General features: G+C 49.3%; 1 protein-coding gene across 1 annotated transcript; it reads right to left on the minus strand.

Annotated features, from left to right (window-relative positions):
* Window positions 1–648: 648 nt before the first annotated feature.
* Window positions 649–25,007, minus strand: SLC23A1 (solute carrier family 23 member 1). The gene is made up of 15 exons (XM_039483235.1): window positions 24,944–25,007; window positions 22,850–22,939; window positions 19,054–19,155; window positions 18,327–18,484; window positions 18,098–18,186; window positions 16,883–16,950; window positions 14,858–15,039; window positions 13,062–13,182; window positions 12,207–12,363; window positions 11,176–11,323; window positions 9,887–9,992; window positions 7,218–7,347; window positions 5,932–6,075; window positions 5,112–5,207; window positions 649–2,500 (listed from the first exon to the last, which is right to left on the minus strand). The coding sequence occupies exons 1-15, from the start codon at window positions 24,977–24,979 to the stop codon at window positions 2,253–2,255; spliced, it is 1,875 nt and encodes a 624-aa protein (XP_039339169.1). The 5' UTR covers window positions 24,980–25,007; the 3' UTR covers window positions 649–2,252.
* Window positions 25,008–26,668: the final 1,661 nt, after the last annotated feature.

Raw genomic sequence — 26,668 nt, forward strand, 5'->3', positions numbered from 1 at the left:
GGATATTTACAGATTCTACCAACCTAGGCCTGCTAACCACAAACTGCACCCCTGGCCTCTCCAACATCTGATGACAGCTGTCTCCATTTACTAGCCCTGTCCTCTCCTAAATCACCAAGGAGTTATTCATTCCCATTTCTAATACACTTCTAGTCAGGTCTGTAGCTGACTTCTTAAGGGACATAACAAAAACCTTGATCTCATCACTTCTCTTATGTTTCCTTTGCAGAGTAATTCTTAGAGCCTAATATCAGTATCAAATGTTAGGTGAACGTGAAATGTGTCAAGTAAAAAAAAATGAAATGCCGCACCACTAGGATGTTTTTCCCCTGGGGTTGGGGAGTAGGGTGAATTTCACCCCAGAAGAGTGCTCCTGCATTGCCAACACCACTTCCTCCTCTAGCCTTCATTGTCTTTGGAAGGGTCTCCAAACTCTCGGTGAGCCTAGACTTGACTAAATTCTGAGATGTGATGCTATGGGGGCATGTGGCTGCTAAGTGCTCTCACTTGCATACACTATATGTAGGAGCCTACTAGTGGGTAGAGTAATGATGCAACCAAGCATCTTTAAAATGACTTGGACAACAGAAAAGAGCGAACGAAGTATGTAGTATGAGAAGTTTATTAATGATATTCAAAGTGGCAGTGGGTGTTCTCTGGGAGCGTTGCTAGTCAGTCACATAGAGACCCTCCCCTTTTAGATCCTATCACTCATCAGCAAGGGAGCTCAGGCACACTTGCATGTCCAGTCACAAGCTGCATTTTGGTATTAACGGCACTTCATCAAGGTCCAGGGAGGGATCACCTTTGCATTAAACATACCCATACTCAGTCCAGTCAAGCTGCAGTGCCTGTGCATTCCATTTCCTAGGGAGATGCGTTCGCAGGTATGTCTTGGTAAGGGTTTCTTGCAGAAGTTTCCAACTAGGCAATTCTGGAAAGTGACTGGTCACAAAGGCATTATTCAGCTGATCTGTGTTCAGAGTCAATTTCTCATATCAGGGATGCAAACATTTAGCTCTGTTAGCCCTGCAGAGCCAAAGCAGTTCAGAAAATGAGCTTGTCTATTCATCCTTGGGTATGATGAACAATTATTTAAGATCTAATTATGCTTATGCAAGCTATTGAAAGCTAGGTAGTTGCTCAGCTGTTGGTGCATCATTTGTCTAGCAGAACTTTCTTCACAAGATGGAAAAATACTCCTTTACTCTGGTCATGAACTGCTGAATATGGAGGTCATTGCTACATTGAGGCTATCCATCAGAGCCTGTGCTACCGAAAGGTTCTGCTGAACCTCAGCCCATTGGATCAGGGATTCAGGATGTTAATAGGCCTCCGTGCATGACAGATCAAGAATTCTAACACATGCTTCACAAAAATCTTAACTATTGTCCATTAAATGGCAGTGTGGCAAAGGCCAAGGTAGTTTACACTCAATGTAACAGGCAATAGGAAAGCCAGATCAGTGTAGCAGAGCTATCCAACATAAACTTTTCCAGGGTTACGTTGCGGGACTAGTGAGGCAAATATAAGGGGCAGTTATCTCCACTGTCAATAAAAACACAGAAACAAGTGATCTGGAATATTAATGTATCAAATACATTATCCCAACAAAAAATGCTATAGTGTCCATACTAAGTGTGCCATGGTGGCTGTGCTGATCCAGATTAATCCCTGGTATAATTCTGCTGAAGTTTATGGAGTTACACCAGAAATTAATTTAGCCCAGAGTGTCTGGATAGCAGTTTATTACACACAATGACTAGCTGAGCTGTGTAAAACTTGGGCTAGTTTTGCCTAGATTCATGAGCATTCCAGCGAATCTGAGACAAGTTTTGAACAAATCTTAAACCAATTTGTGGTTAGAGTTGGAAACTGCAAACGTTGGTTTGAAGTCAGTCCATCCACAACTCTGCTGTTTTGGCTGAGCTGCTTTGAGGTGCTGGGTTTGACACACACTAGCCAGATGTACAATACTGGAGGCTTGTGCTATCTCAAGAGTAAGCAGGCCACAGCTATCACACATGCTTAGCGCACAGCATAAAGATGACTGACTCAAACTAGGGTGTGTTGCCCTTTGTAGACTCCACAGGGACATGAATCAAAACTATGGGGGAACCCCTATGAACTGATCCCCATGTTCTCCCCTCTTCAGTTTGACACAGCTCTTCATCAACCTACGAACTAGAACTGTGGTACATTGTACCTAACTGGCACTGAATGACCTGTGCCTGTCACATTACAGGAGTCTTTCAGACCTTAGTACATATGAACAGGTTGTCTGTGTTATGTTGTATGTTTTCCATTGTGTCACAATTCCTTTTTGTTCTTGCATTAAATCCCTTGAAAACAGGGCATACTGGCACATACTTGAACCACTCTATCCTTTTGACCACGCTCATTCCAAATGGAAAATCATAGCTTTTCAAATTTGCAGCTGTGGTTCTGTCTGCATGTGCTCCGGCCTTCCACTGAACCAGCCCACGCTCCTCCTGTGTCCCTGGGGAGAGCAAGAGATCCTGAGTGTTAGGACAGCAAAATAACTAAAGAGCTTACTCATTCAAAGTAATGAGCCACTGGATGTAGTTCACTTGTCTGGAGAAAGGATTGTTCCACAGCAGCCCAGACCATTGACTAGGCTGGTATCCTGCCTTCTGAAATGGCCAGGGCCTGATGCTTCCAAAAAGACAGAAAAATGTACCTGGCCAACTGTTCAATGCTCTACAAGGAGGTGTGTGTGTGGGGGGGGAAATACACCCCTACCTTTTATACCTGAAAGCATGAGATTGCATTACCTCACTATCAATGGATGGGAGATGCAGTTAAAATGATCCTGAGTTCCCATGAGAACTCTGTATGCAGGAAACAGGACAGGATCAAGCTTGTAGCGCTAGCTATCTTGCTAGTATTTGTAAGATTATCCCACCTTTTGTAAAAACAAACAAACTCTGCTATGGTGTTTGAGCCAGTGTTTTTCTGCAGCAGTGAGTTCCACAGATTGAGTATGTGCTACATAAAATATGTCCTCATACTTATAAACATAGTACTCTTTAACATCACTAAGTGACCCTTAGTTGTCACAGAATGAGATGGGATATACAGGAAGGACTGATCAGTTTTACCTGTCATTATATTGAATTAATTACTCAATAGATTCCTCTCTAAAAGCTTTTCTTTTCCTATTATTTAGCACTTGGCGACCCCAATCAAGGCTGGGCCTTATTGTGCTGGGGCCAGTGATACTCAGACTGAGGCTCATGAGCCACCAGTGGCTCTTTAATGTGTCTCCTGCCTATGATATTAAAATACTGATTTAATTAATAACTGATCTATGTTATTAACCAGTCAGGATGTTTTTACTATGTTATTAACCAATTGTTGAATACTTAAGAACATAAGAATGGCCATACTGGGTCAGACCAAAGGTCTATCCAGCCCAGTATCCTGTCTGCTGACAGTGGCCAATGCCAGGTGCCCCAGAGGGAGTGAACCTAACAGGTAATAATCAAGTGATCTCTCTCCTGTCATCCATCTCCATCCTCTGATGAACGGAGGCTAGGGACACCATTCCTTACCCATCCTGGCTAATAGCCACTGATGGACTTAACCTCCATGAATTTATCTAGTTCTCTTTTAAGCCCTGTTATAGTCCTAGCCTTCACAACCTCCTCAGGCAAGGAGATGACTGTGCGCTGTGTGAAGAACTTCCTTTTATTTGTTTTAAACCTGCTGCCCATTAATTTCATTTGGTGGCCCCTAGTTCTTATATTATGGGAACAAATAAATAACTTGTCCTTACTCACTTTCTCCACACCACTCATGATTTTATATACTTCTATCATATCCCCCCTTAGTCTCCTCTTTTCCAAGCTGAAAAGTCCCAGCTTCTTTAATCTCTCCTCATATGGGAGCTGTTCCAAACCCCTAATCATTTTAGTTGCCCCTCTCTGAACCTTTTCTAGTGCCAGTATATCTTTTTTGAGGTGAGGAGATCACATCTGTAGGCAGTATTCAAGATGTGGGTGTACCATGGATTTAAATAAGGGCAACAAGATATTCTCAGTCTTATTCTCTATCCCTTTTTTAATTATTCCTAACATCCTGTTTGCTTTTTTGACTGCCGCTGCACACTGCGTGGATGTCTTCAGAGAACTATCCACGATGACTCCAAGATCTCTTTCCTGATTAGTTGTAGCTAAATTAGCCCCCATCATATTGTATGTATAGTTGGGGTTATTTTTTCCAATGTGCATTACTTTACATTTATCCACATTAAATTTCATTTGCCATTTTGTTGCCCAATCACTTAGTTCTGTGAGATCTTTTTGAAGTTCTTCACAGTCTGCTTTGGTCTTAACTATCTTGAGCAGTTTAGTATCATCTGCAAACTTTGCCACCTCACTTTTTACCCCTTTCTCCAGATCATTTATGAATAAGTTGAATAGGATTGGTCCTAGGACTGTCCCTTGGGGAACACCACTAGTTACCCCTCTCCAGTCTGAAAATTTACCATTAATTCCTACCCTTTGTTCCCTGTCTTTTAATCAGTTCTCAGTCCATGAAAGGATCTTCCCTCTTATCCCATGACAACTTAGTTTACGTAAGAGCCTTTGGTGAGGGACCTTGTCAAAGGCCTTCTGGAAAACTAAGTATACTATGTCCACTGGATCCCCCTTGTCCATATGTTTGTTGACCCCTTCAAAGAACTCTAAAAGATTAGTAAGACATGGTGATTCATTTTGCTGTGAGAATAATATATATAACTAGTAAATGAAACAATGAATTGACACAACTGTGGCTCTTTTTATGCAATGTTGATCACTGATTTGACTCCTGAACCACTGAGGTCTGAGTATCAGTGGTCTAACTCTATTCAAAGAGAGACAGGCTCTTATTGCATAAAAATCCTGCTCTACCTCCAACTACAACCCTGGTTAATTGATTCTGCCAGAAGATAGTTCGCCAACACAATTAATATAGCTTAACCTCTCCAGCCAGGACTGAAAGCATAACTAAAACAATATACAACCAGACACGCACAAAGTGACTCAAGCCGCTGACAGCACCAGTGCATTATAAGGCCTTGTCGTGAAAGCTTGCAATGGCTGTACCTGGAATGGTGTTGTCCAATATGAAGGCAATGCCACCCCCAACAAACATTTCCGTTGTTAACAGCACTGTTAATATCTGGTCCACTTCAGGAACACCTATAAAACATGTAGAATGTTACACCGATTAACACAGAGCACTGGGTTAGATACTACTATCGTCTGTCTGAAAAAGAAAAATCAGACTAGTGTGTGTATTTAAAGAGGACTGGCAGTTTCCTACCAATAAATGCCAGTGATGCCAGGCAATAACTTTGATTATGACTAAGGCATTTGTGGGCCCAGATTAGATTAAATTGATACTCAAAGACATCTATCTTATCTACCTACCTTCCTGCCTTCCCTCTTCATTCTACTTATATGAGCATCTCAGGCCTGCTGACTCAGTGTATGTGTTATCTCGTATCTCATTGTCCAGTTTGTTTTATTAGAGTTCCTAAAAATCTAGTTTACAAAGCACACTGTGCGTTGAAATGCTGAGAGTAGCTATAGGCACATATCAAGAGAGAGAAGAGACCAACAGCTGCAAACAAAAACAAGCTAACTAGGATTTAGATCTCATTTGGAGCAGGACAAATGCCCTAAATCCCTCCTGCCCCCCATGCCCCATTCCTATGGAAGCTACATAAAATTCCTAATGTCATTCCATCATCATTAAGAATTGCAATATTGATAATCACTTGTCCCATGCATTAGCATGGTGCCCAAGAGACCCACATTCCTATCTTACTCGATCCCAAGAGTTCAGTAGAGTCCTCCATTCACTGCAATACTAATAGGGGCTATAAAGCATGTTTTGAGGCTTTCATCCAGAGAGGCGTACCTGTGTTAATGGCATTGGGGCGCGAATCCAAGTAGTTTGGCAATGTCAGCCCGAAAAACATTGCGAATCCCAGAATGAAAAGATTGCGGGAGGAGTTCATGTCAACGAACTGCAGGTTGGAAAGGCCAACAGCTGTGATCATGCCTGCAAATGTGCAAACAGAGAAAACGCAGCCTTGTTACAGACACAGAGGGTCTGTGTGCATTCCGTGCGAGGCAGAGGTGGCCACCTGCTGAGTCATTGGGACTGAGAAGCAAAATATTAGGTACCACTAAAGCCATCTCTATTCTGAAAGTTGCACCGGTTTAACTAAGAATATGTCTAATGCTAGGGAGACTATACTGGCATAGTTACATCACTGTAACTATGCTGGCATTAACCCATCACATAGACACAGGCCACATCGACAGAAGGTATTTTTCCATTGGTGCAGAAACACCAGCTCCCCGAACAACGTTAGCTATGGCAACAGAAGAATGCTTCTGTCGACGTAGCTGCGTCTACACTGGGGGTTAGGCTGGCACAGCTTGTCAGTAAGGGGTGTGATTTTTTTCAGACTTCTGATTATGCTATGTTGATTTAACTTTGAAGTATAGATCAAGCCTCAAAGTGCGATCCAAATCTGATTAAATCAGACCGGTGCAAACACCTGTGTGGACACTTAATTTGATTTAAATCTGGTTTATATCAATTTAGCTTAAATTGATTCATTACCAAGTTAAGCTAAATCAATATAAGCTAGCCTGAAATTGAAGTAACTGTGATCACACTGTATTCTGCACCAGTTTAACTAAATCACTTCTGAAACAGATTTAAAGTTACACCGATTTGACTTTGAATATGGACAAGGCCAAAGGCTGCTATAATGCATTGGCAGCCCCACCGCTTAGGGTCAAGAGACAAAAGTATAACTTCTTATGTTTGGAGGAAAACTTGAACCCTAGAATATAGGCAGTAGCTGTGCATCCCACTGCTACCTTCGCTATCCCCAGTGATGCTAGGTAGCTGCAGTTCTTTTGTTCCCTGTAACTGCTTCTGAAAGGAAAGCAAGTTCTTCAAGTGGAGAGCTTCAGAGCCAATGTTGATGGGCACTGGGCAGCCAACTCTCTTAGGCAGCATTGCAAATCTCAGCCTGGCTCAAGCGCTATAAGTCACTTTTAGGTCAATCACATTTAAATGAATATATTAGGAAATGATTGGTAGGAACGAGGACTGCAATTTAATGCTAATTTTGCCTTGACACCCTGCTGATCACAATTATCAACATATCCTTATAGGTACATTACCGAATAATGTACAGAACATCCCTCCGAGGATGGGGTCAGGGAGAGAGGCAAACAGAGCCGTGAACTTGCCGATGGTTCCCAAAACAAGCATGATCCCAGCTCCATATTGCACCACTCTTCTGCTGCCCACCTGAAGAGAAAAACCGGCAGCAGGTGAAGCAAATTGGCTAGAGTCATTCCAGGCTTAATAATATGTTGCTATTATATAGCTCTGTTCATCCAGAGATCTCAAAGCACTTCCCAAAGGAGGTAAGTATTGTTATGGTGGGAGACACCAGATGCCTCTGTGTAGGGTAGATCTACACAGTTTCAGAGTCCAAGCTCCAGGCTGAGTGGGACTGTCTGTGGCTGTTTTTAGCACTATAGTGGGAGCGCTGCAAGCCTGAGTCTGTAGACTCAGGCTCTGAGATTCACATCTCCAGGGTTTTTGCTGTGTAGACATACCCAGAGTTTTATCAGTACCTTTTCTCAGCATGCAAACAAGGGCACAGTCCGTGAAGACCTGCTGTGTTGTTACTAGGTTTGTGATACAGTTCCTTTTGGGGGAGCTGTTGCAAGCAGGACAAGAGTTGCTCGTTGCCTTACTCTCTCTAACATAGTAGGATTTTTTGTGGCAGCGTTGCTCTCTGGGAACCAGGCACTGGTGCTTGGCCTGAGAACCCTGAACGTGGTTTTTCTGGGTGCTGTCTGTGACCTCCTCTGCTCAAGGACTGAGTGACACAGTCTAAACAAACATGTGGCACTGACAATATACCCAGACTCCGGCACTGATTTCTGGGTGACAGTGGGTTAGGGAAACTGAGATACAGTGAAATGAAGTGATTTGTGCAAGCTCATGCAGTGCCTGAGACCCCAGATCTCCTCACTCCCTGCTCAGTGCACCAAGCTGCGTCAGACTTTAGAAATTAAAGAGGGGGGGAGGATGTTCTGGTTCATGGGGAGAGACTGGCGTGCCAGAGCTTTCGCTATGGGCTAAGCACTATTCATTAGTCTCAGTGGTACGTGCTCTACCCTGCATTGGGTGAGAAACACAGCAAGCCTGAGCCCTTCTGCAGCATCTTCCCTCCAATCTTAGCCCTGCCACGCTCCTGTGATGTTTTATCCCCATTTCCAGGCTTGGAGAATGGAGGGGGCTGGCTCAAGGTAACAGAGAAAATCTGTCACAGAACAAGGAAGTATAAATCTCTTGGACGTATAAATCCCAGGCAGTGCCCCGACTACGAACCACCTCCCTTCCCTGTGAGCCAGTGTCCTGCACAGCCCAGCCTCTCTGTGTCAGAGCAGCCTCCAGTCGAGCTCTTTCACGGGTGAGGTTGGCAGCTCCCTAAAGTGCTGCCTTGGAACCCGGATGCAGGCCCTAGGCCGCAGCCGGCCCCGGGTATTGTTCTACTCAGCGTTTTTATTTCACAACCTTCTCTCTGGTTCTGGAAAACTGACTCAAAAAGTCTCATGTGTTCAGGACGCCCTGACCTGGCTCCCACAGTGCGTAGGCCAGGCACTTCGGGTGTGCTACTCTGCAATTCAAACCTCACAGCTGGCCTGGGCAAGCTGACTTGGGCTCACTGCTGTGCGGCTGTTGAGTTCCAGCCTTGGGCTGCAGTCCGAGCTCTGGGACCCTCCCCCCTGCCCCCCCCCCACACACCTCGCAGGGGGGTTGTGAGGATAAATGCAGGGAGTGGGAGGCACTCAGACACAGGAGGGGGCAGAGAAGCACCATAGATAACTAGACTTATTGACAGGTGCCCAGGGACAGAAAGCGAACTCTGGGCACTGCGAGGCAAGTGGAACCAGGCGGGTCCAAGGTCTCAGGGGCAGAAGAGGCTGCCCTCTCCTTGCCACAGCAATGTCATAGAGGGGCTATTGCAGACACATTATATAAACACAGTGACCGGGAAGGGCCTCAGGGCCAGCATCAGAAACTAGACAGATCCTGCACTAAGCTGGGACTCAGGCCCAGATGGAGTGTGAATCCCAGAACGGAGGTTTGGCTGCTGAGAACGCTCCACCAGCTGCCCCAGACCCAGCAAATCTGGGGCTACCAACGTTCAGCTGAGCGGAGCAGCCAGGCCAGTGCACTATGAGGGAGAGTAGGCCAGAGTTTCTGCTGCTTCGGTTCTACAGTGGGCACACAAAATGGTATTAAGCTACCACAGCACCTCCCTAATTCAGTGCCATCTGGGTGCAATTTAGAGCAGCCCCAGTACTTGCTCTAAGTTGTGTCAGCTTCCATGTGCTGTTATCCCTCTGCCTGATCTCTTGCTTCCCCAGCCCATGACCTACACCAGGGGCTTGGAGAGAGCTATTATGCCAGCTCTGTGCTTGCTGTAGAACCCCCTCCAGCCTCAGGAGCAGAGAATTGCATGGGCTGTTTAAGTCCTCTTTATGGCTTAGGAATAGCATCATAGAGGGGCTACATCATAAGAAAAAAACATGGGCCATGGTGTCTATGGATCTATGAAGGGTTTTATAGGCTGAACCCTGAACCCTCTGTTGTACCCACAAAATAAGCAGGATGCCAGTGGAAGATGCTGATATTCTCTGCAGCCCAGGTGAGAGGCAGGCAGCTGTGCTGGGCACCGGCTGCTCAGTCCAGGTGCCGAGAGCTTTACAGCGATCCCACCTGACTCAGCACAGAGGGGAGGTGTCCAAAGAAGCTCACTGGCTGGTACCTTTGTGATGCCCAAGACGCCGATGTTGGGGCTTGAGGATGTGGAGCCGTTGCCCGTTCCCAGCAGCCCAGCTATGATACAGGAGATCCCCTCTGTAAAAATGCCTCTGGAAACAGACAAGCCAACCCAAGAAATTTCATAAGAACATAAGAACGGCCACACTGGATCAGACCAAAGGTCCATTTTGCCCAGTATCCTGTCTACCAACAGTGGCCAATGCCAGGTGCCTCAGAGGGAATGAGCAGAACAGGTATCATCAAGTGATCCATCCCTTGTCCCCCATTCCCAGCTTCTGGCAAACAGAGGCTAGGGACACCATCCCTGCCCATCCTGGCTAATAGCCATTGATGGAACTATCCTCCATGAATTTATCTAGTTCTTTTTTGAACCTTCACAACATCCTCTGGCAGAGAGTCCCACAGGTTGACTGTGCGTTGTGTGAAGAAATACTTCCTTTTGTTTGTTTTAAACCTGCTGCCTATTAATTTCGTTTGGTGAAATTTCATTTCCCATTGCATTGGCAGCTCTCAGGGCAGCATCTGGAGAGGGCAGGGATGCATGAGGGCGCTTAGGGGCAGATTGCATGCGACAGACACAGTCTCCACCGGAGGGGGTGCAGACAGGGCAGGGCTGTGGTGGGAGAATTTCCAGCCAGCGGCTTCCACTCCCTTGCGATGGGAAAGGGTTCGGCACGCATTGCCACACCCGAGGCACTTGCACAGCATGTGGCATGTTCTAAATGCGCGACAAACAGGGGAGATGGGGAGCGTTGTCCAGTTACCACCTGGGGAGGCCGAGCTCAGCCAGCTTATGGATGCCAAATGGTAGCCTGTTATGGGGGTCAAAATTGGGTGACAAATGGTCGCACCAACAGCCATGTTTCGGCACCTACATTTCCAAGGTGCTGAACCCACAGCTCCAGCTGCCCTCATGGGAGCTTTGGGTGCGCAGCCCCTTAGAAAGCCAGGCCAAAGTTACTGAGGGGCCCAACGCTGGCCATTGAAAACCTGGCTAGCACACGTGAGCCTAGAACTCAGGTGTCCTGGCTCTAGGGTGACCAGATGTCCTGATTTTATAGGGACAGTCCCGATTATTGGGTCTTTTTCTTATATAGGCTCCTATTACCTCCCACCCCCTGTTCTGATTTTTCACACTGGCTGTGTGGTCACCCTACCTGGCTCCCACCCACTGCTGCCCAGTAGGAATCGTCTTGCTGTGGTGCAAACCCTGTGTCTCCTGCACAAACCCCTGTGTGATTTAGAGGGACGGGTGAGCTGCTCATACCGTACCTATTAATGGCGTGGATGGGTGGCGCTGGAGCCCCCGCCAGCCTGGCGCAGGCGTAGTAATCCCCGATGGACTCAATAATGCCAGCGAGGGTAGCGCTGAACATCCCTAACACAGCCGCTGCCGTCACGGTGGGCAAGCCCCACTGACCTGCATCGGGCAAAGCAGAGCAAGGGATGAGCTGCCCCGGGCATCCCAAGCCCTGAACATGGCCATGCCCGCTCAGGAGCCGCTCTAGGACCGTGCCCTGCCCAGTTCAAAGGGCCAGACACAGGGTGTGCTGGCAAAGGCTGCTCAGCCCATTATCCTTCTGACAAAGCGCACTGTGGACTTGTGCTTGGCACAGGTGACCCGGGAAGCCCAAACACAGCTGTGGGGCAGTGGGGGTGGGGGAAGCTGCAAGCCCCTAGAGCCCTCCCCCAACACACACACACTGGGGATATGCTGCTGCTGCTGCAGGATGCTCCTTGAGAACTGCCTAGCTTTCTTCTCTGCTCTGGTGGTGCAGCCAGCCACAGGGGCGGTGCCTGTGCAGGAGGATGCCAGCTCAGGCCATGCCTGGCCAGCCTTAGTGTCTCTCCTCTGCTCCCGGGCCACCCACTCAGCTGTGGGAGTTACCAGTGGCCTCCTCTCCCTGTGAATCAGTATGGACCCCAATGGCCCTGCGCAGTGCTGTGCACTAGGGGAGGTGGTAGAGGGTGATCTTTTCCCTACAGCAGCTTCTGCTGAGTATCTGGTTAGGGGAAAGGGTCATTTCGCTCCCCTAGTCTGAGCTCCAGCATGGGGAGCAGAACAAGGGGGCGAATTCTGAGGATCAGTGGAAGATACTGAGCAGGGGCAAGGTGCCCCAGCTCCTTGCCTTGTCTGGGGAAGCGTGCAAAAGTGTCCTGCAAGCTGGGCTGCTATGTGCACCAATGGCAGGCAAACCTGACTTGTGCACTGCACGAAAACGCGTGTACACTTCTGCAAACACTTTCCCCGATCCCTCGTGATTAGACAGAGCCAGTCATGAGAGAATCTCACGTTCACTCACAAGGATACGGAAGGCGGAACCAGGGTGAAATTGACATGATTTCCCCCCTGGCGTCCGTCCTGGCCTTGTAGCCATATGCCTCAGCATCGTGTGGGAAAACATCCGTCAGTGTTAAAATATAGCACAGCAGCCACACCACCATGATAGCCAGGATGATCTGGGGATGAAAAACAGAGGCCCATGTAACATAACTGTTCAGGCACACGGAGCAGCAACACCCCCGGAAGACGGATGGGAGAACTGCTCCAAATACTGCAAGAATTGCCCACCATGGAGTCTCAACCCCCAACCTACACTAACAACTCCAGGACCATCTAAGGCTTCACAGAGATCCCTGTGCTATGGGACTGCTGAGACCAGCATGGCAACAGCAGGGCTTGAAGTTAGCACATCCGACCCCACAATTCAGTCCCCGTTGAAGAAGCTTTCTCAGCCCTTAGCTGTAGCAAGACCCTGCCACACAGCGGAATAGTATCCAGTCCATACTCTAGAGGGCAGTGGTAACACCAGCGCACGCACCCACCCAGGACAGTATTTTGACATCTGGAAAAGTTCGGTTAACTCCAGTCTTTCCCCCATTTATTTCACATTTCCAAGTATTTCTGCTTTCCTGGATTCTGGCCAGCACGGTTAGTGCCAAAATGCCACAGCCATGGCCACGTTTTCTGACTTTCCAGCCCAGCAGTAAGTGCTAGTGATTGCTAGCCCGACACCACAGCCCCAACAGCACTAGATTGTTCATAGACGTTTCCATCACAGGCCTGAGACCCCCTGGTATGTATCTGACCCAGACCTCTGAGCGGTGGGAGGTTTCACCCGTTACTGGTAATTAGCAGAGGACAGGACTGTCCATACCGGGAACATTTTGAAGATCTGTAGCCTGAACACAATACAGCCTTTCCCCCATTTGTACCCAGGCAGCCGAAAGGTCGTATTTCGCAGGTACTGGGCAAATAAAACAATCAGAAAAATGGATCTATTGAAAAGAGAAAAAGAGCCATTAGGACATCCCTAGGAAATGCAGAAGGGGAACTCCCTGAGGGCCGAACTGCACCATTGTCTAGAGATCGTACGCTCTCTGGGCACGGGCCCATCTTTTTGTCTGCATTTGTACAGCACCTAGTGCTTGGTCCATGATTGGCGCTCCTGGGCACTACCATGAATAATATTAACAATAGTGTATTTGAACCCAATGTTTTTAACCAGTTATGGGCCAGTCTATGCAAGCCAGTGTCCATTGGGCTATGCAGAAATGAGAAGGAGGACAGATCTGGTGTATGAGAAGAACATACAATCCATGCCGGTGTGGCAAACATGCCTGGCGGTGCCAGTGACCAATTTCCCCATTCATCATTTTGTGTCTGCTAAGTTCGGAATTCCCGTTGTTTTCTGAGAACGTATCACAAGTAAATGGTGAAGGATAATCCTGGTGAGGTGTTTGCCTTACGTATGTTTAGTTGACTGGAGTAAGCTAATCCACTGTTCACTAGCTGGGTTACAACAGCAGGATGTATTGGGTGCTGAGTGGACCTGGTCAGGAATTTTCTGTCAAATGTTCTTTCCTGCAATGGCTGCAAAATCAAGATTTTTCCAGAGGAAATTTTTTTGCTTTTCTATTTGGGTCAGGTCCAGCTGAATCAAAACATTTTGGTTGATCAAACTGAATCAAATGTTTTGTTTTGGGACAGTTTGACGTTAACCTGTGTTTGTCTGAGCTGTGGTGGGGCCTCATGGGAGTTGTAATTTGGGCGCCTTGTGCCCCCATTTTCTTCTATTGGCCAGACTCCCTGACTGGACTGCATCTCCCATAGCGCATCACAGTTTCCCTTCATGCTGAACGGCCACAATACCGCTTGAGAGTCTCGTGCCCCTGATGCATTATGGGAGATGTAGTATGGCTCGGGACCCTGGCCCATAGAGGTGAATGGAGGCATGAGGCATCTGAAGTATAACTCCCATGAGGTACTACTGCAGCTCAGGCACACACGGCTTAGTGTAGAACTGAGCTGAAATATTTTGACATTTCCAAATAGAATTTTTTTCAGAACATTTTGCTCTGCCAAAATTGTTTATATTTCAACTTTTCATCCTAATTTGGAACAAAAACACAGGTTGAACTTTCATGGTATTTTCAGTCAGCTCTGGTACTTAGATATGGTGGTGGTTGGTGTCCTATATGCTTCTAGGATAGACAGGCACACAGTCAAATCAGTTATCAGACAGATTTTGAACCTCGCAGCCTATTGAAAACTCAGCAAAGCAATGACTAATGCCATCTGCTCTTCCCCTCTCAACCTTTGTCCCCCTTTTTGGCTTGAATACGCATTATCAAGTGATCTTGATTATGAAAAACCAATTGCTGTGAGTTACATGGAGCAGCACTGCACGTTTTCCATATGAAATGTGCAAATGTAGGCAAAACTCCCATTGGCTTCAATTAGAGCAGGATCAGGTCTATAGGGCAAACCCCACTGCAATCAGCAAAGGTGTCTGGGGATGGAATTTAACCCTGAGCTGGGGGTAACTTGGAGCTTAAGGGCCAGATTTTGCCTCCAGATATGCACACCCATGAGAGTGTGACACTAAGTGCTAGCAGCATGTCACTCTGTGAGCCCTGTGGCTGGTCTCTGTATGATAAGCAAGGAGCGTACAATGCTGCAATGCCCCAGTGCGATCCTGCGCGGTCCCCCGCAGCTTGGAAGACTGACAGTCCTATCAGGGAGACGGTGGGAGTGACGGTGAGAGGTCCAATGTAGCTGAGCAGTGCTCCTGGCAGCCCCACAAGCCCGATCACCACTTCCACCAGGCTGGACACGATGATCGCCCCTTGGATCTATGGTGCAAAAGGGGGAGGGGGAAAGCATGTGAGGTGTGGAGATGTGGTCAGCTCAGAGCTGCCACATGCTGCCAGGCTTCTCCGCCCGCGCAGGTGCTACAGATAGGGATGAACCCGGCGGCCTAGTGGCATTGGCATGGCTCTGACCTTGGGTGCTGAACCTGGCCCCCCATCCCTGGGGCTGTGGAGGCAGCACATTCTGCCCCACATGGGCAGAGAACACCGTGGCCATCAGCTACAAGGGTTTAGCCCTTGTCCACAGGGAGTAATGTGCTGGGGAAGGCTCCATCATGGAGGAAGGGAAAGGAATAAAGAATGAAAGAACCTTGGACTGGGATGGGAATGGGAATATCTATCCATCCATCCATCCAGTCATTATATATATCCACCCGTCGGTCCGTCCATCCATCCGTCCCGCCCATGCTCTTCACAAGTTAGAGAAGGTTGGGTTGAACAGCATAAGGGGACATGCCAGTATCATGCAAGAGCAATTCTAAACAACTGCATCCTGGTTCAAAGAAGAGCAAATGACTAAAAACATAAAATGTGTCTTGGGTAAAATGAAGCTGACTCGTGAATGAGCCCGGGAGCTGCAGTCAGTCCAGTCGGATGACGTCTGGGAGGCCACAGGCCAGGCCTCTCCTGTTTGAGTGCAGCGCGAGAGCCGGAACTCTTGTAGCTGCTGTAAAGTAAGTCCTCTTGTTTGGTTAGAAGATTAAACCACTGGAGAATAACTGCATTTTACACATTGTAAAACCCAGCAAGTCTCCGCCATGGCCAGGCAGCCCAGTGATGAGCTGCATTTTCTGGGTCTTAGCCTACTTCCCAGCAGGAGGTGCTGTCTGGTGTCCACCTTCCTTTGGACACAGGAATTGCCACATTGGATCAGACCAGGCATCTAGCTAATCCAGGATCCTGCCTCCAGCTGGGGCCAGCACCAGCTTCTCCATAGGAAGCAGCCGGGAGACCTGCAGTGGGCTGTTAGGGGCTAACCAGCTCCAAGGGAAAGATTCCTTCTAGCTCTCCATAGTTAGAGGCTGGCTTATGCCCTAGAGCCTAGAGGGTTATGTCCCATTCCAAACTGGATTTTTTTGCACATGGGAGCTTCCCGGGCTGAGGGAGGATGGTGTCACTTAGGTATCTCTCCATCTGTCAGCATAGACCTTGATAATAACAATACCTGACTCTTACATAGCCCTTTCCATCAGCAAATCTCAAAGCACTGCACTATCGTATATGTATTTATCATATGTGTGGTAGGGCAGTGCTAGCCCCATTGCACAGCTGAGAACTGAGGCAGACAGACTAAGTGACTTGCCCAGTGTCACACAGGAAGTACAGGGCAGAGCAGGGAATTCAGTACAGGTATCCCACATCCTAGCCCAGTGTCCTAACTAATAGGCAATGTCTCCTCTCCATTGCTCTGCACTGAAACAGACTCCAGCACCATTCACAGCTATGGTGCTACTGGCATGTCTGAGCACTGACCTGAGATGTGTTTGAAGGTATTTCCCATTGACCAGTCAAGTGCACCCAACCATGGCTAGAGTCACCTGGAGGGCCCTCCTGCTTGTGTGCCTTGGCCGGACATGACTGCAGAAGCAGGGGGAAATTGCTGTGGCTTGCACGGAACAGAAGTGGCACCTGCACTTTGCACTGGCCCCCTGCACAGGGATGAATCTCATAAACACCAAGGTGCGTGGCCCTAACGCAGCTGAGACGTAAGCAAGCTTGGTGTTTGTCTGGGGGGAGTCTTCTTTCCCGTGTCCTGGTGAGACAGATCCTCAGGGCCCCTGAGCCGCGTACGCCGCTAGCGGCATAGTCAGAGAGCATAGCTTACTTCTCTCATCCTCGGGTGCCACACGTGAGACGTGTTCAGTGGTAACGTCCAATTGCCGTAGATCTCCTCTAAGACATGAAACGAGGCTGTTAGATGCGCGGGGATAACACCGCTCCAGGCCCTGATCCCTAGGGCATGATTCACTGTTGCACTAGTCCTGTTTACACTGGTGCATCTCCCTTGAAATCTAGAGACCCTGCTGTGCTGGCACCGTGTACCCACCGAGTGAGGGCCGATCCCTGTCCCAAAGAGCTGACCGGCGAAGGGTACATCTGCCCTGCAGGTGAAGGTGGGATTGTAACACTGGTATCATATCTGGGCAAGCTTTAATCTTCCCAGCATGGGCAACAATAGCAGTGGAGATGCAGCGGCCTAGACCAGCAGCCCAGGTATGTACACAGGGGCGCCGGTGGGCTGGTACTGGGACGGCTAGCCTGTGCCAAAGCCTGCGCTGCCATGATCAACATTACCCACACCAGCTGGATTAAGGCTAACCCTGGCGTGCCTAATGGTGCTGCAATCACACCTTCATTTGCTGTGTAGACGTGCCCTAAATAGACCAGTGTGGGAGGAGAAACAGAGGCAGAGAGAGAGAGGAAGGAACTGGCTCCAGGTGAGGGAACTGGGCACAGCCATGGCCTCCTGGGCTGGTGCCCTTTCCTACTAGACAATACTACCTCTGGATAGCTGTGCTTCAGCCATGACACTTGGCACATGACACTGAGCGTTCTCTCTCTCAGGCACTTGGCTGGCTGTTCCCCCTCACAGGCTCAGCATCTAACTGACGCCATATATGGGGGAAGGCAGGAATTTTCCCCAGCTCAGATTGGCAGCGACCTTGGTGGGTTTCACCTTCTTCTGTGCTGTTGGAAGCAGGTCGCTTGCCAAGTTCCTCCGGGTATTTCTCATTTAATCAGTTCCCTGCCACTGCAGGGGCCTCGGGCACTGGTGCACCTCAGCCCCCCCTAGTCCATGCCCATACTAGAGCTGTCTCCTATGGGCTTGGACCCCTTTTGGTTGTTGGGATTAGTGTGCAGGTATTGAGTGGGGTTGTTAGGCTAATATTGCAGGAGATCAGGCTAGTGGAGGTCTGGTGAGCTCCTTCTGGCCTTAACTGCTGTTGTACCCTTAGCTATAAGGGTTGTACTTGGAGGGGCTGTTAAGTGACTCATGGGCTTTACCACATGACCTGGATGTACATGAAGCTTCAGTTACCTTCTGGGGGACATTTCCATTTCTCCAGGGCCAGGATGGACTTGGCAGGAACCAGAAAGGCTAGTGCGCTTGCTTGAAACAGGGGGAGTCTGCATGATCAAGAAGGAAAAGCCTCATTTGCAATCGCCCACCGCTCTGCCTCGCCTTCAAAACTTCCCGTGCAATGGTTCAACAGGGACCAACAGCCAAAAGAAAGCGTGGAGAACAATTGCCATAGAGTGCAACCTACCGGATCCCCAGCGTGGTCTGGATCAGCGTGGTGATCCCGACGCAGGTGAAGATGGTGCCGATGAGCTGGCTGACCGTGTATTGGTCCTTTCCCACACACAGGGACTCTGCCAGGAGGAATGGGACGGCGATCGTCCCGCTAAAACAGGTCAGGTAGTGCTGGAGCAGGGAAGGGAAAGGAGTCTTTGGTTAGGGGAGGGCTGTTGGGTGGATCTTCCCAGAGAGAGTGAAGTTCGCCTCTGCACAAGGCCATGGTACCGCTTAAGTCCCAATGTGCTATGGGACTTAAATGATGCACTGCGACTTGTGCTGGACCTCTGAATGTCAGGGGTTTGCTCTTGCCACTGCTAATGAGATCAAAACTCAAGAGTCACGTACAAGGGCACGTGGTATAAGGAAAACTGTATTAAAATTATACAGCGATCACTTTAGATGTTCAGTGGTGTCCTGGTCCTGCTTGCAGGCTACAGAGCTCTGTAGGGAAGTGTGTGAGCCACTGTTAGTTTGCACCAGACAATGAGTAATACCTGTTTTAGGGAGCAGCCTGCTTTTTCTCTCTCTGGTTTTGTTTCTTTGTGTTGGTAAGGGACTGGATTTTAAGACATAAAGTGGTGTTGCGTTGCACCCTTCCAGAAAGATTAAAAACCATAGAATACACTAACTTCTCTGTGTGTATGTCATGATCATAACAGGGCACTGGAAGCAAGATCTGATCTCTCCTTTCTTACCTGAAAGCCGAGCAGGATGCAGAGGTACCATGGGGGCACATCTTCAATTTTATAGATCATGTCGAATTCTTTCTGCTCCCTCCCTGTGCCTGTGGCTTGGCGCTGGAAATGGAGAAAGGGCGATTTCAGCACCAGCAGGGGCAGAGAGCAGAGGTTGGCGGTTAGGCTGAGAAGCTTGACAGAAATCAAATGTGAGCGGATTTCCTTGCTCCCCCATGACTTGGTCTCTGAAGCGACTGCCCCAGTGCAGGGAGATTTGAGACATATCTGCTATGCCCTGGCTGTCTTGGAGTAACATACTCACCCAATCTATCCTGAGAGCCCTCGGGCCTGCTGCAAAGGCCACATTGCAGCTGGAGCCCCCAGCCGAGAATCTGGCTGGCCCCTCCTAGGGAGCCCACACTGGAGCAATAGTTCTGTCCCCAGTGCAGTGTGTTCCCTACTCCATGCCCACAGCAGGGGAGGAAGGGAACTTAGTACCACCCTGCCCCACCTCTCATGCTCCCTTCAGACGGTGAGGGGCTAGCAGGGAGAGGGGCCTGCGTTTTCCAGTGGGATTCTGGCTGGCTCCTGACAAAGCAATCTGTTCCCTGCCCACTCGTGCACAGCCCCCCTGGGGCCAGCTCCAAACAGCCCCCTGAGGCTCTGGGTGTCACCACTCAGACCCAGCACTGGTGTCTCCGGTTCCCTGAAGCCTCTGGTTCCACTGCGCTGCTGTTTTCATTAGCCACACATTCCTAGGGCCAGTGCTCAGAGCAGGCCGGGATTACCCAGCATGCACTGGGTGCACTTGCACAGAGCCCCCATCTCAAGGGAGCCTCCACCCACCAGAAACAAGCCCAATCCAAGCTGGCGTGGTGCTGTGACCCCATGCGCCAGGTCACAGCCCCACGCGCTCCAATCATGACAGGGGAGCTGCCGGGCCAAACCTGAGCAGCGCGGGGCTGGGGCGGCCAGGGGAGTGAGCGGAACAGGGTGGCTGCGATCAGGGGGAGCTGCCCTAGCTTGGGATGGGAGCAAGGTGCTGAGATGGGGGGAGGGGGTGCTGGTGGCCAGGAAGGTCCCTGAGGCGGTGGGTGAGGGGCTGGGGGTAAGTGGGTGGATGTTGGCTGAGCGGGATGGAAGTCAGGGCTGCTGGGATGTGTGGGGGCTGCCAGGTTAAGTGGGGGCAGACAGGCGGAGCAGAGCTCTAGTCTGAGGAAAGTGGTGGGCCCCCTCCCAATTTCCAGAGTGCACAGGGCCCCAAAACTCGGTGAGTTGGGCCTGGCTCTCACCCTGTGTTACCCCATGTGCTACCCGGGAGTTCTACAGCTGTTGGCCCTTTGCCTGCCGTTTCCAAAAGCTCTAGTGTTTCCTGGGCAAAGTGCAGGCTTGGCGTCTGAATTTCACAGGCAAGGGGCAAAGGCCTCTCCAGGGGTGTCTCCGCTCCCAAGGAATGCTGTGCATAAGGATGTGGTGCAGAGTGGCAATCCACAGGGAAGAACTGCTCTCCTCTAACCCCACCAGCTCATTGGTAAGGGCCCTGCTGCTTGAGGGTTTTTGCCCAAGAAGGGAGCTGCCAGCTAGTCCTAAACCCCTGCAACATTCCCTGTTGCTAGTGGGGTCTCGCAGGGATCTGTTCTCAGCCCAACGCTATTCACTATCCTTCTCAGAGCTCTGGAAGGAGAAAATTATTGCTGGTAAGATGGGCAGCGGACACACAAATTGGTGGCGAGATGGACCAAGGTCAGTTATACATCACTTGGTAAACTCAGCTCATTTGACCAACATGCCTTTTGATACAGCCAAATGCAAAGGACGAAGAACATGGGTCACGCTTAGGAAGAGGGACAGGAGCCTGGAAAGCAGTGATGCTGCAGAGGACTTTGGGGGCAAAAGAACTGGAGCTCCGAGTGCAATTCTGTAGCTAAAAGGGTGAATGTGATGCTTGGATGTGTGAGCAGAGCCATATCGAGTAGGACTAAGGAGGTGCTATTATCTCTGCACACGACATTGTATACTGGGTCCAGTTCTGCCGGCCACATGTCAAACAGGATGTGGAGAAATTGGAAAGGGTGCAGAACAGAGCTACAAGAATGGTGTGGTGTCTGCCAAGCCTGCCTTATAGCGAGAGAATAAAGAAGCTCAGTCTATTTAGTTTGTCCAAGAGAAGAATAAGAGGTGAGTTGATCACGGTCTATAAGTACCTGCAAGGGAAAGAGATTTCTGACAGCAGAGGGCAGAACAAGATCTAGTGGTTGGAAGCTGACACTAGACAAATGCAGACTAGCAACAAGGTGCCAATTTTTCAGTGAGGGTAATTAACCATTGGCACACTTGATCTGGGGATGTGGTGATTCTGGCTCACTTGATGTCCGTCAATCAAGACTGGATATTTTTCTAAGTGAGATGCTACAGCTCAGCCAGGAACGATGGGCTAGATGCTAGATGCGAGCCTCACTGCCTGGGTTCTCCAGCCTGGGTTATACAGAGGTCAGACCAGCTGATCAGAATGGTCCCCTCAGGCCTTGGAATCTGTGAATGTAGTCCCCTGAAGGCCCAGGAACAATTGCCAAGACCCAGAGAAAAGATCCTCTGCTACCACCAAGCCTCTGGCTTCACTGCCCAGATCCAGTGCTTCATCCCCAATCCTCCCGCTAGCGTTACCAGCCCCAGTGATTTTCGACTCTCGCAGTTACAGCTGGTCAAAATACCTGTCCCTTCCTCCAAAAAATTTCAAATGAAAAATCTCCCTTTGAACTCTTTTGTTCAGTTTTTTTTTATCATCTTTAGTAGGAAAATTAAGTGAATTCTTGGTGTGTCAATTCAGTTTTCAAAAAGTGAAGTTTCTTTAGATGTGAAAGGGTCATTGTTGTTCCACTCCTCCCACTCCCACCCCCCATTTTGCCATTGAGTGAAATAGAACGCCACTGACGAGAGTTATTTCCTCCCCTCCCTTTTTTCACTCCATCCCTTTTCAAAATGTCCCCGACTTTGGGAACGTCAGTGACCAACAAAAAGAAAAATAAAGACCTGCTGTAACTCTGCCACATTCTGCAATGGCCTCAATGTTTGTGTTTCAGAGGGGAAGGGACGACGCTCCAGGGAGCTCAGAAAATACCCGGCGAGTCAGTGGGCTACAGGAGGGCTGCTGCAGACACCAATGGCTGCAGAGGAGAAGGCTCTCGTACCAAGCCAGTTGCACTCCATGGGAGTTTTTCCATTGATGCAATGGGCTTTGGACCCAGCCCCACCACTGTGCTGAGACAGGCCAGCTGGTACATGAGCCAGGGCGGGGGGCAACAGAGAGACAAGGAGATAGGGTGGAATGAGCCCACAATGAGCTTTAAAGACAAGGAGTGTCACTTTTTTAGGGGCAGACTGTGACGTGCTCAATGCGCCCACAGTGCCCCCCCCTTCCTCTCCTGTGGTGGCTGCCTGTATCGCAGCTGGCAGCAATTGTGGGGCCACTACCCGCCCTTGCACCCAGCTGGGTGAAGAAGGGGTGGCAGGGAGGCAGTGGGTGGAGCCTGGCCAGTGACATCCCCGCAGCATGCTAGCTGAGCCTGCAGTAATGTGCACCAGGTAAAGGGCTGGCACAGATTGCCTCTTCCATGGAGCCAAAGAGGGGCAGTTTGTGATTCCGCAAGTCCCAGCCTGGTCCTTGGTCTACCCCTAGGGCAGTGCAGCCATATGCCACCCCTCGGTCAAGGCTCAGCTGAGCCCCTCACCTAACAATGGACCCCTCCCTCAGCTAAAGCTAGTGGCAAGCTGCAGTCTCAGCTGCCTGGCATCCTAGGCAGAGCACTGGTCTCACCTTGTCCTCACTCTCCGGCTCCTTCGCATACGAATTCTCAGTGATGATTTCAGGGATCCCCTCGTGCTGGGCGGAAGCTGCATTTCCATTCTGCATTTCCCCGAGGGACATGGAAGACAAAGCAAGTCACTGCTTAGAGAAACTGCTGGCGGAAGCACCATCACCAGGAAAATAAAAGATCACAGCACATAACAGGCAGCACGGATTGGAAGGCTGCCACTGTCTCCACCAGGCTGGTGGCTGTTGCTAAAAGCAGCTTGTCTGTTTTGGGAACCCAGAGAGACTCACCACAGCACTGGGGAGTGAAGAATTGGTCTTTGTTCCCCACGCAAAGAGCAGCCATCACCATCCAGTCTGAGTGGCTTTGATTGACATTACAGGGAGCAGCAATGTGAGACAGAACAAATGGAGCATCTCAGTGAGAGCACGGTGTGTGTGTCTCCTCTGTGACATGCTGCAGCAATGCTGCTCACACAATGGCTGCTGGCCTTGAAGCTGAGCAGATTAGGCTTTATCTAAGTTGTGCGGCTTTAACTATATGGGTCTAACGTTATCAGAGTGGTATAGTTAAAGTGGTACAATCCCTCAATGTGGATGCAGCTAAACCAGTATAAATGTGCTTATACCAGCAGAGCACCCCCGTACAGGAAGGGGAATGAGTGATACTGGTATGAGGCACCTTTATACTGGTATAATTGCATCTACTCTAGGGTGGTACCAGTATAACTATATCAGTGAAAAGTCACACTCCCTAACTGTAATAGCTATATCAGTCGGTGTGTAGGTCAGGCCTTAGAAACACAAAGGTACAGTACAGAGAAATCAAATGGCAGTTACATAGCTACATAATAGCCCTCCTTAAAATAAATTAATGGATTTAACAGCATAGTCACCACTTGTGTAGCACATTCAAAGACCTTTACAGAGCACTAGTTAAACCCCAGAGCACTCCAGGAGATAGTAGTGCCCTATCACCCCCATTTTACAGATGGGAAATCCAAGGCAGAGAGAGTAAGTGACTTGCTCAAGGTCAACCAGTCCATTGGTGTCAGGGCTGGGATTAGCAGCCAGGAGTTCCTGGTGCTCAGATCACTCTCCCTTCACTGGTAACACTGCCAGGGTTTGGATCATTGCTATAGAATACACTAGTGTTTAACACCCCTCCTTGCCCTCCTCCACACTGCCAGGGGAAGGTGGATCTTGAATAAATGCTACATTGCATTGTAAAGGGGTCACACTAAATCCTCCACAGGATGGGCCCAATCCTGCAAAGGGCTGAGCCTGCTGTGGGGTGTTCAATGCACTTCACACCCAGTATCTTCAGTGGCAGCTGCATGCGCTCAGCAGCAAGCAGCATCAGGCCCCGCATTACAGCATCCCGTACAAAATGAAGGCAAGTTCCTTGCAAATTTACCTGAGAAAAAAACCCAACAGTCCTCAGTTTCTTGAATCCCATTTCTCCGTCTGTGGTTCTTACCCTCTGGGGCCTGGATTCCAGCTCTCTTCTCTCCTGGCGCCTGACTGAAGGGTCTCCTGACCTCCAGTCTCGGCCTGATTCTTAGAACCTTGCAAGGCTTTTGCTGAGTCCGTGAACACATAGTGGAGCTGCCAGGGTTCCCTGGGCCATGTCGAAGGGGGGAGCTGCCCAGGGTGAGGCAGGGCAAGGAGAGGAACCAGCAGCGACAAAAGGGCATCACCTGAACCTCATTCATTCTGACTATTAAGTCACATTTTGATGTCAAGTGCTCCATTCCTTAGTGGCATAGCGGAGTCACCCCTCACTGGGGCCCAAGTCGCTTCCACTTCGCTTCTAAGCCAGATGGCGAATGGTTAATAAGTCAGTCCAAAGGGAAGCGCTCTGTGAAATCTGGCTTCCAAGTATGATCAAATGATAAGTTGCCTTTAACTTCAGACACAAGTCTAAGAAAGAACCTGTGATTGCTGCTCCCCTCCCCTTCTAACAACCAGCACAGATAGCTTGCCACCCACTTCTCAGATAGTTACAGCAAACACTGGTAAGCAAGGAAATGGATGCATTTGGGGAGAGGGAAGGGGAGGGAGTGAAAATATGGTAATAGCAAACAACATGTTCACCTTGGTTTGAGACAAATCTTCCGAACTGTTCCCCATTCTCCTGCAGAGCGCCACTGGGATTTCCAAGGGGACTTTGGAGAGTGACGCTTTTTATGGTCGCGGGGAGGACTTTAGTCAATACACCCGACATTGTTCATGGAGTCAATCTATAACTACGGTTATTGGCTGCTGATTGTGAAAGAAATGAGAGCTGTGTTTTTAAAGATAATATATTAACTCCATTAATTATGCTTGGCATTGCAGGGGAATGATCAGCCTTTCCTAAACTTATCGCTTTTTTCACAGCTCTTTTGTGAAAACAGAAAGCTGAGTTGCAGTGTAACTGACTAGTTCATAAATGGACTGAATTACAGATTGCACTAATCAGCTCGTCAGGTCTGATAAAGGAAGCACCATCCTGCTGAGCCAATGTATCTGCGCCAGCTCTCAGACTCTCTGATGGGTCAGCCCATTGGAGTGCCCCCAGACAAAGGCTCTTAGATCTGCATGTGGTGTACATTCACTGGTCAGGTGGGTGTGGTTTGGAAGTAGATCCCCCCAGATGTGACATTCCACAATGCCGTGGGTGTTTTGATCTGGGGTTTTGGTTCAGGCCCAGCAGACTTTTCCAAATCCGGTCAGAACACCCCCGAACATCTGACACGTGTGGAACTCTGGACTGGCCACCTCTGGATAAGTGGTTGTTCCATGGCACTTCCTGTTACAGAGGATGGAACCTGGACAGGCAGAAAGAGAAATAACAAAAGGTACCTGGCTATTTTAGACCCTAAAAGATGACTGCGATCAAGTCTGGATCTTGGTGCCCATGACACCTTGATGCCTTTAGAGCCAGTGACGGGAGGTGGGGGGACGTCTTTAAAGTGGGCCCAACATGGGCACTTCAGGTCTGCAGACATCACAGCTGTTTTACAAACAGATACGCCATCGGCCAGAGGATGGCCCCAAACTTTGGGGCAAGTCAGCTCTGGACCTGGGTTCTGATCCTGATGTCTTGGCTTGGACCATGCAGAAATGTGGTAAAAATCACGCGTGTTCCACCCCCCCCCCCCCCCCCCGCAACATAATTGGCTTGGCAAACATTTCTAGTGTAGACCTGGCCTGTATCTCACAACACCACACTCTTTTCCTTCCCATAAAAGCATCTCTCGCTTGAAATAGCTATCCCGACAAAACTCGTGGCTGAGTGGGAATCATTAGGAGAGATTCACCCCAGTTTATGTTCGGCACCAGGCCCTCAGTTTACCTGCCTGGGCCCCCAGAAAAGGGGCACAGCCCATTTCTCGGGGAGCTAGGGCCACACACGCCTCCCAGAGTGACACACTCTTAAAGGCATGGCCTGATAATGCTGGTTCTAATCTGTTCCTGGACCTCAGCAGCTGAAAGAAGATGGAGCTCGGCTGTTCTCAGTGGTGGCAGATGACAGAACAAGGAGCAATGGTCTCAAGTTGCAGTGGGGGAGGTTTAGGTTGGATATTAGAAAAAACTTTTTCACTAGGAGGGTGGTGAAGCACTGGAATGGGTTACCTAGGGAGGTGGTGGAATCTCCTTCCTTAGAGGTTTTTAAGGTCAGGCTTGACAAAGCCCTGGCTGGGATGATTTAGTTGGGGATTGGTCCTGCTTTGAGCAGGGGGTTGTACTAGATGACCTCCTGAGGTCCCTTCCAACCCTGATATTCTATGATGCTATGATGAAAGTCGGCACCATCATCCTGCTGTTTGGTGGTGC

Source organism: Mauremys reevesii, linkage group 8 (genome assembly GCF_016161935.1).
Source record: "Mauremys reevesii isolate NIE-2019 linkage group 8, ASM1616193v1, whole genome shotgun sequence".
Lineage (NCBI taxonomy): Eukaryota > Metazoa > Chordata > Testudines > Geoemydidae > Mauremys > Mauremys reevesii.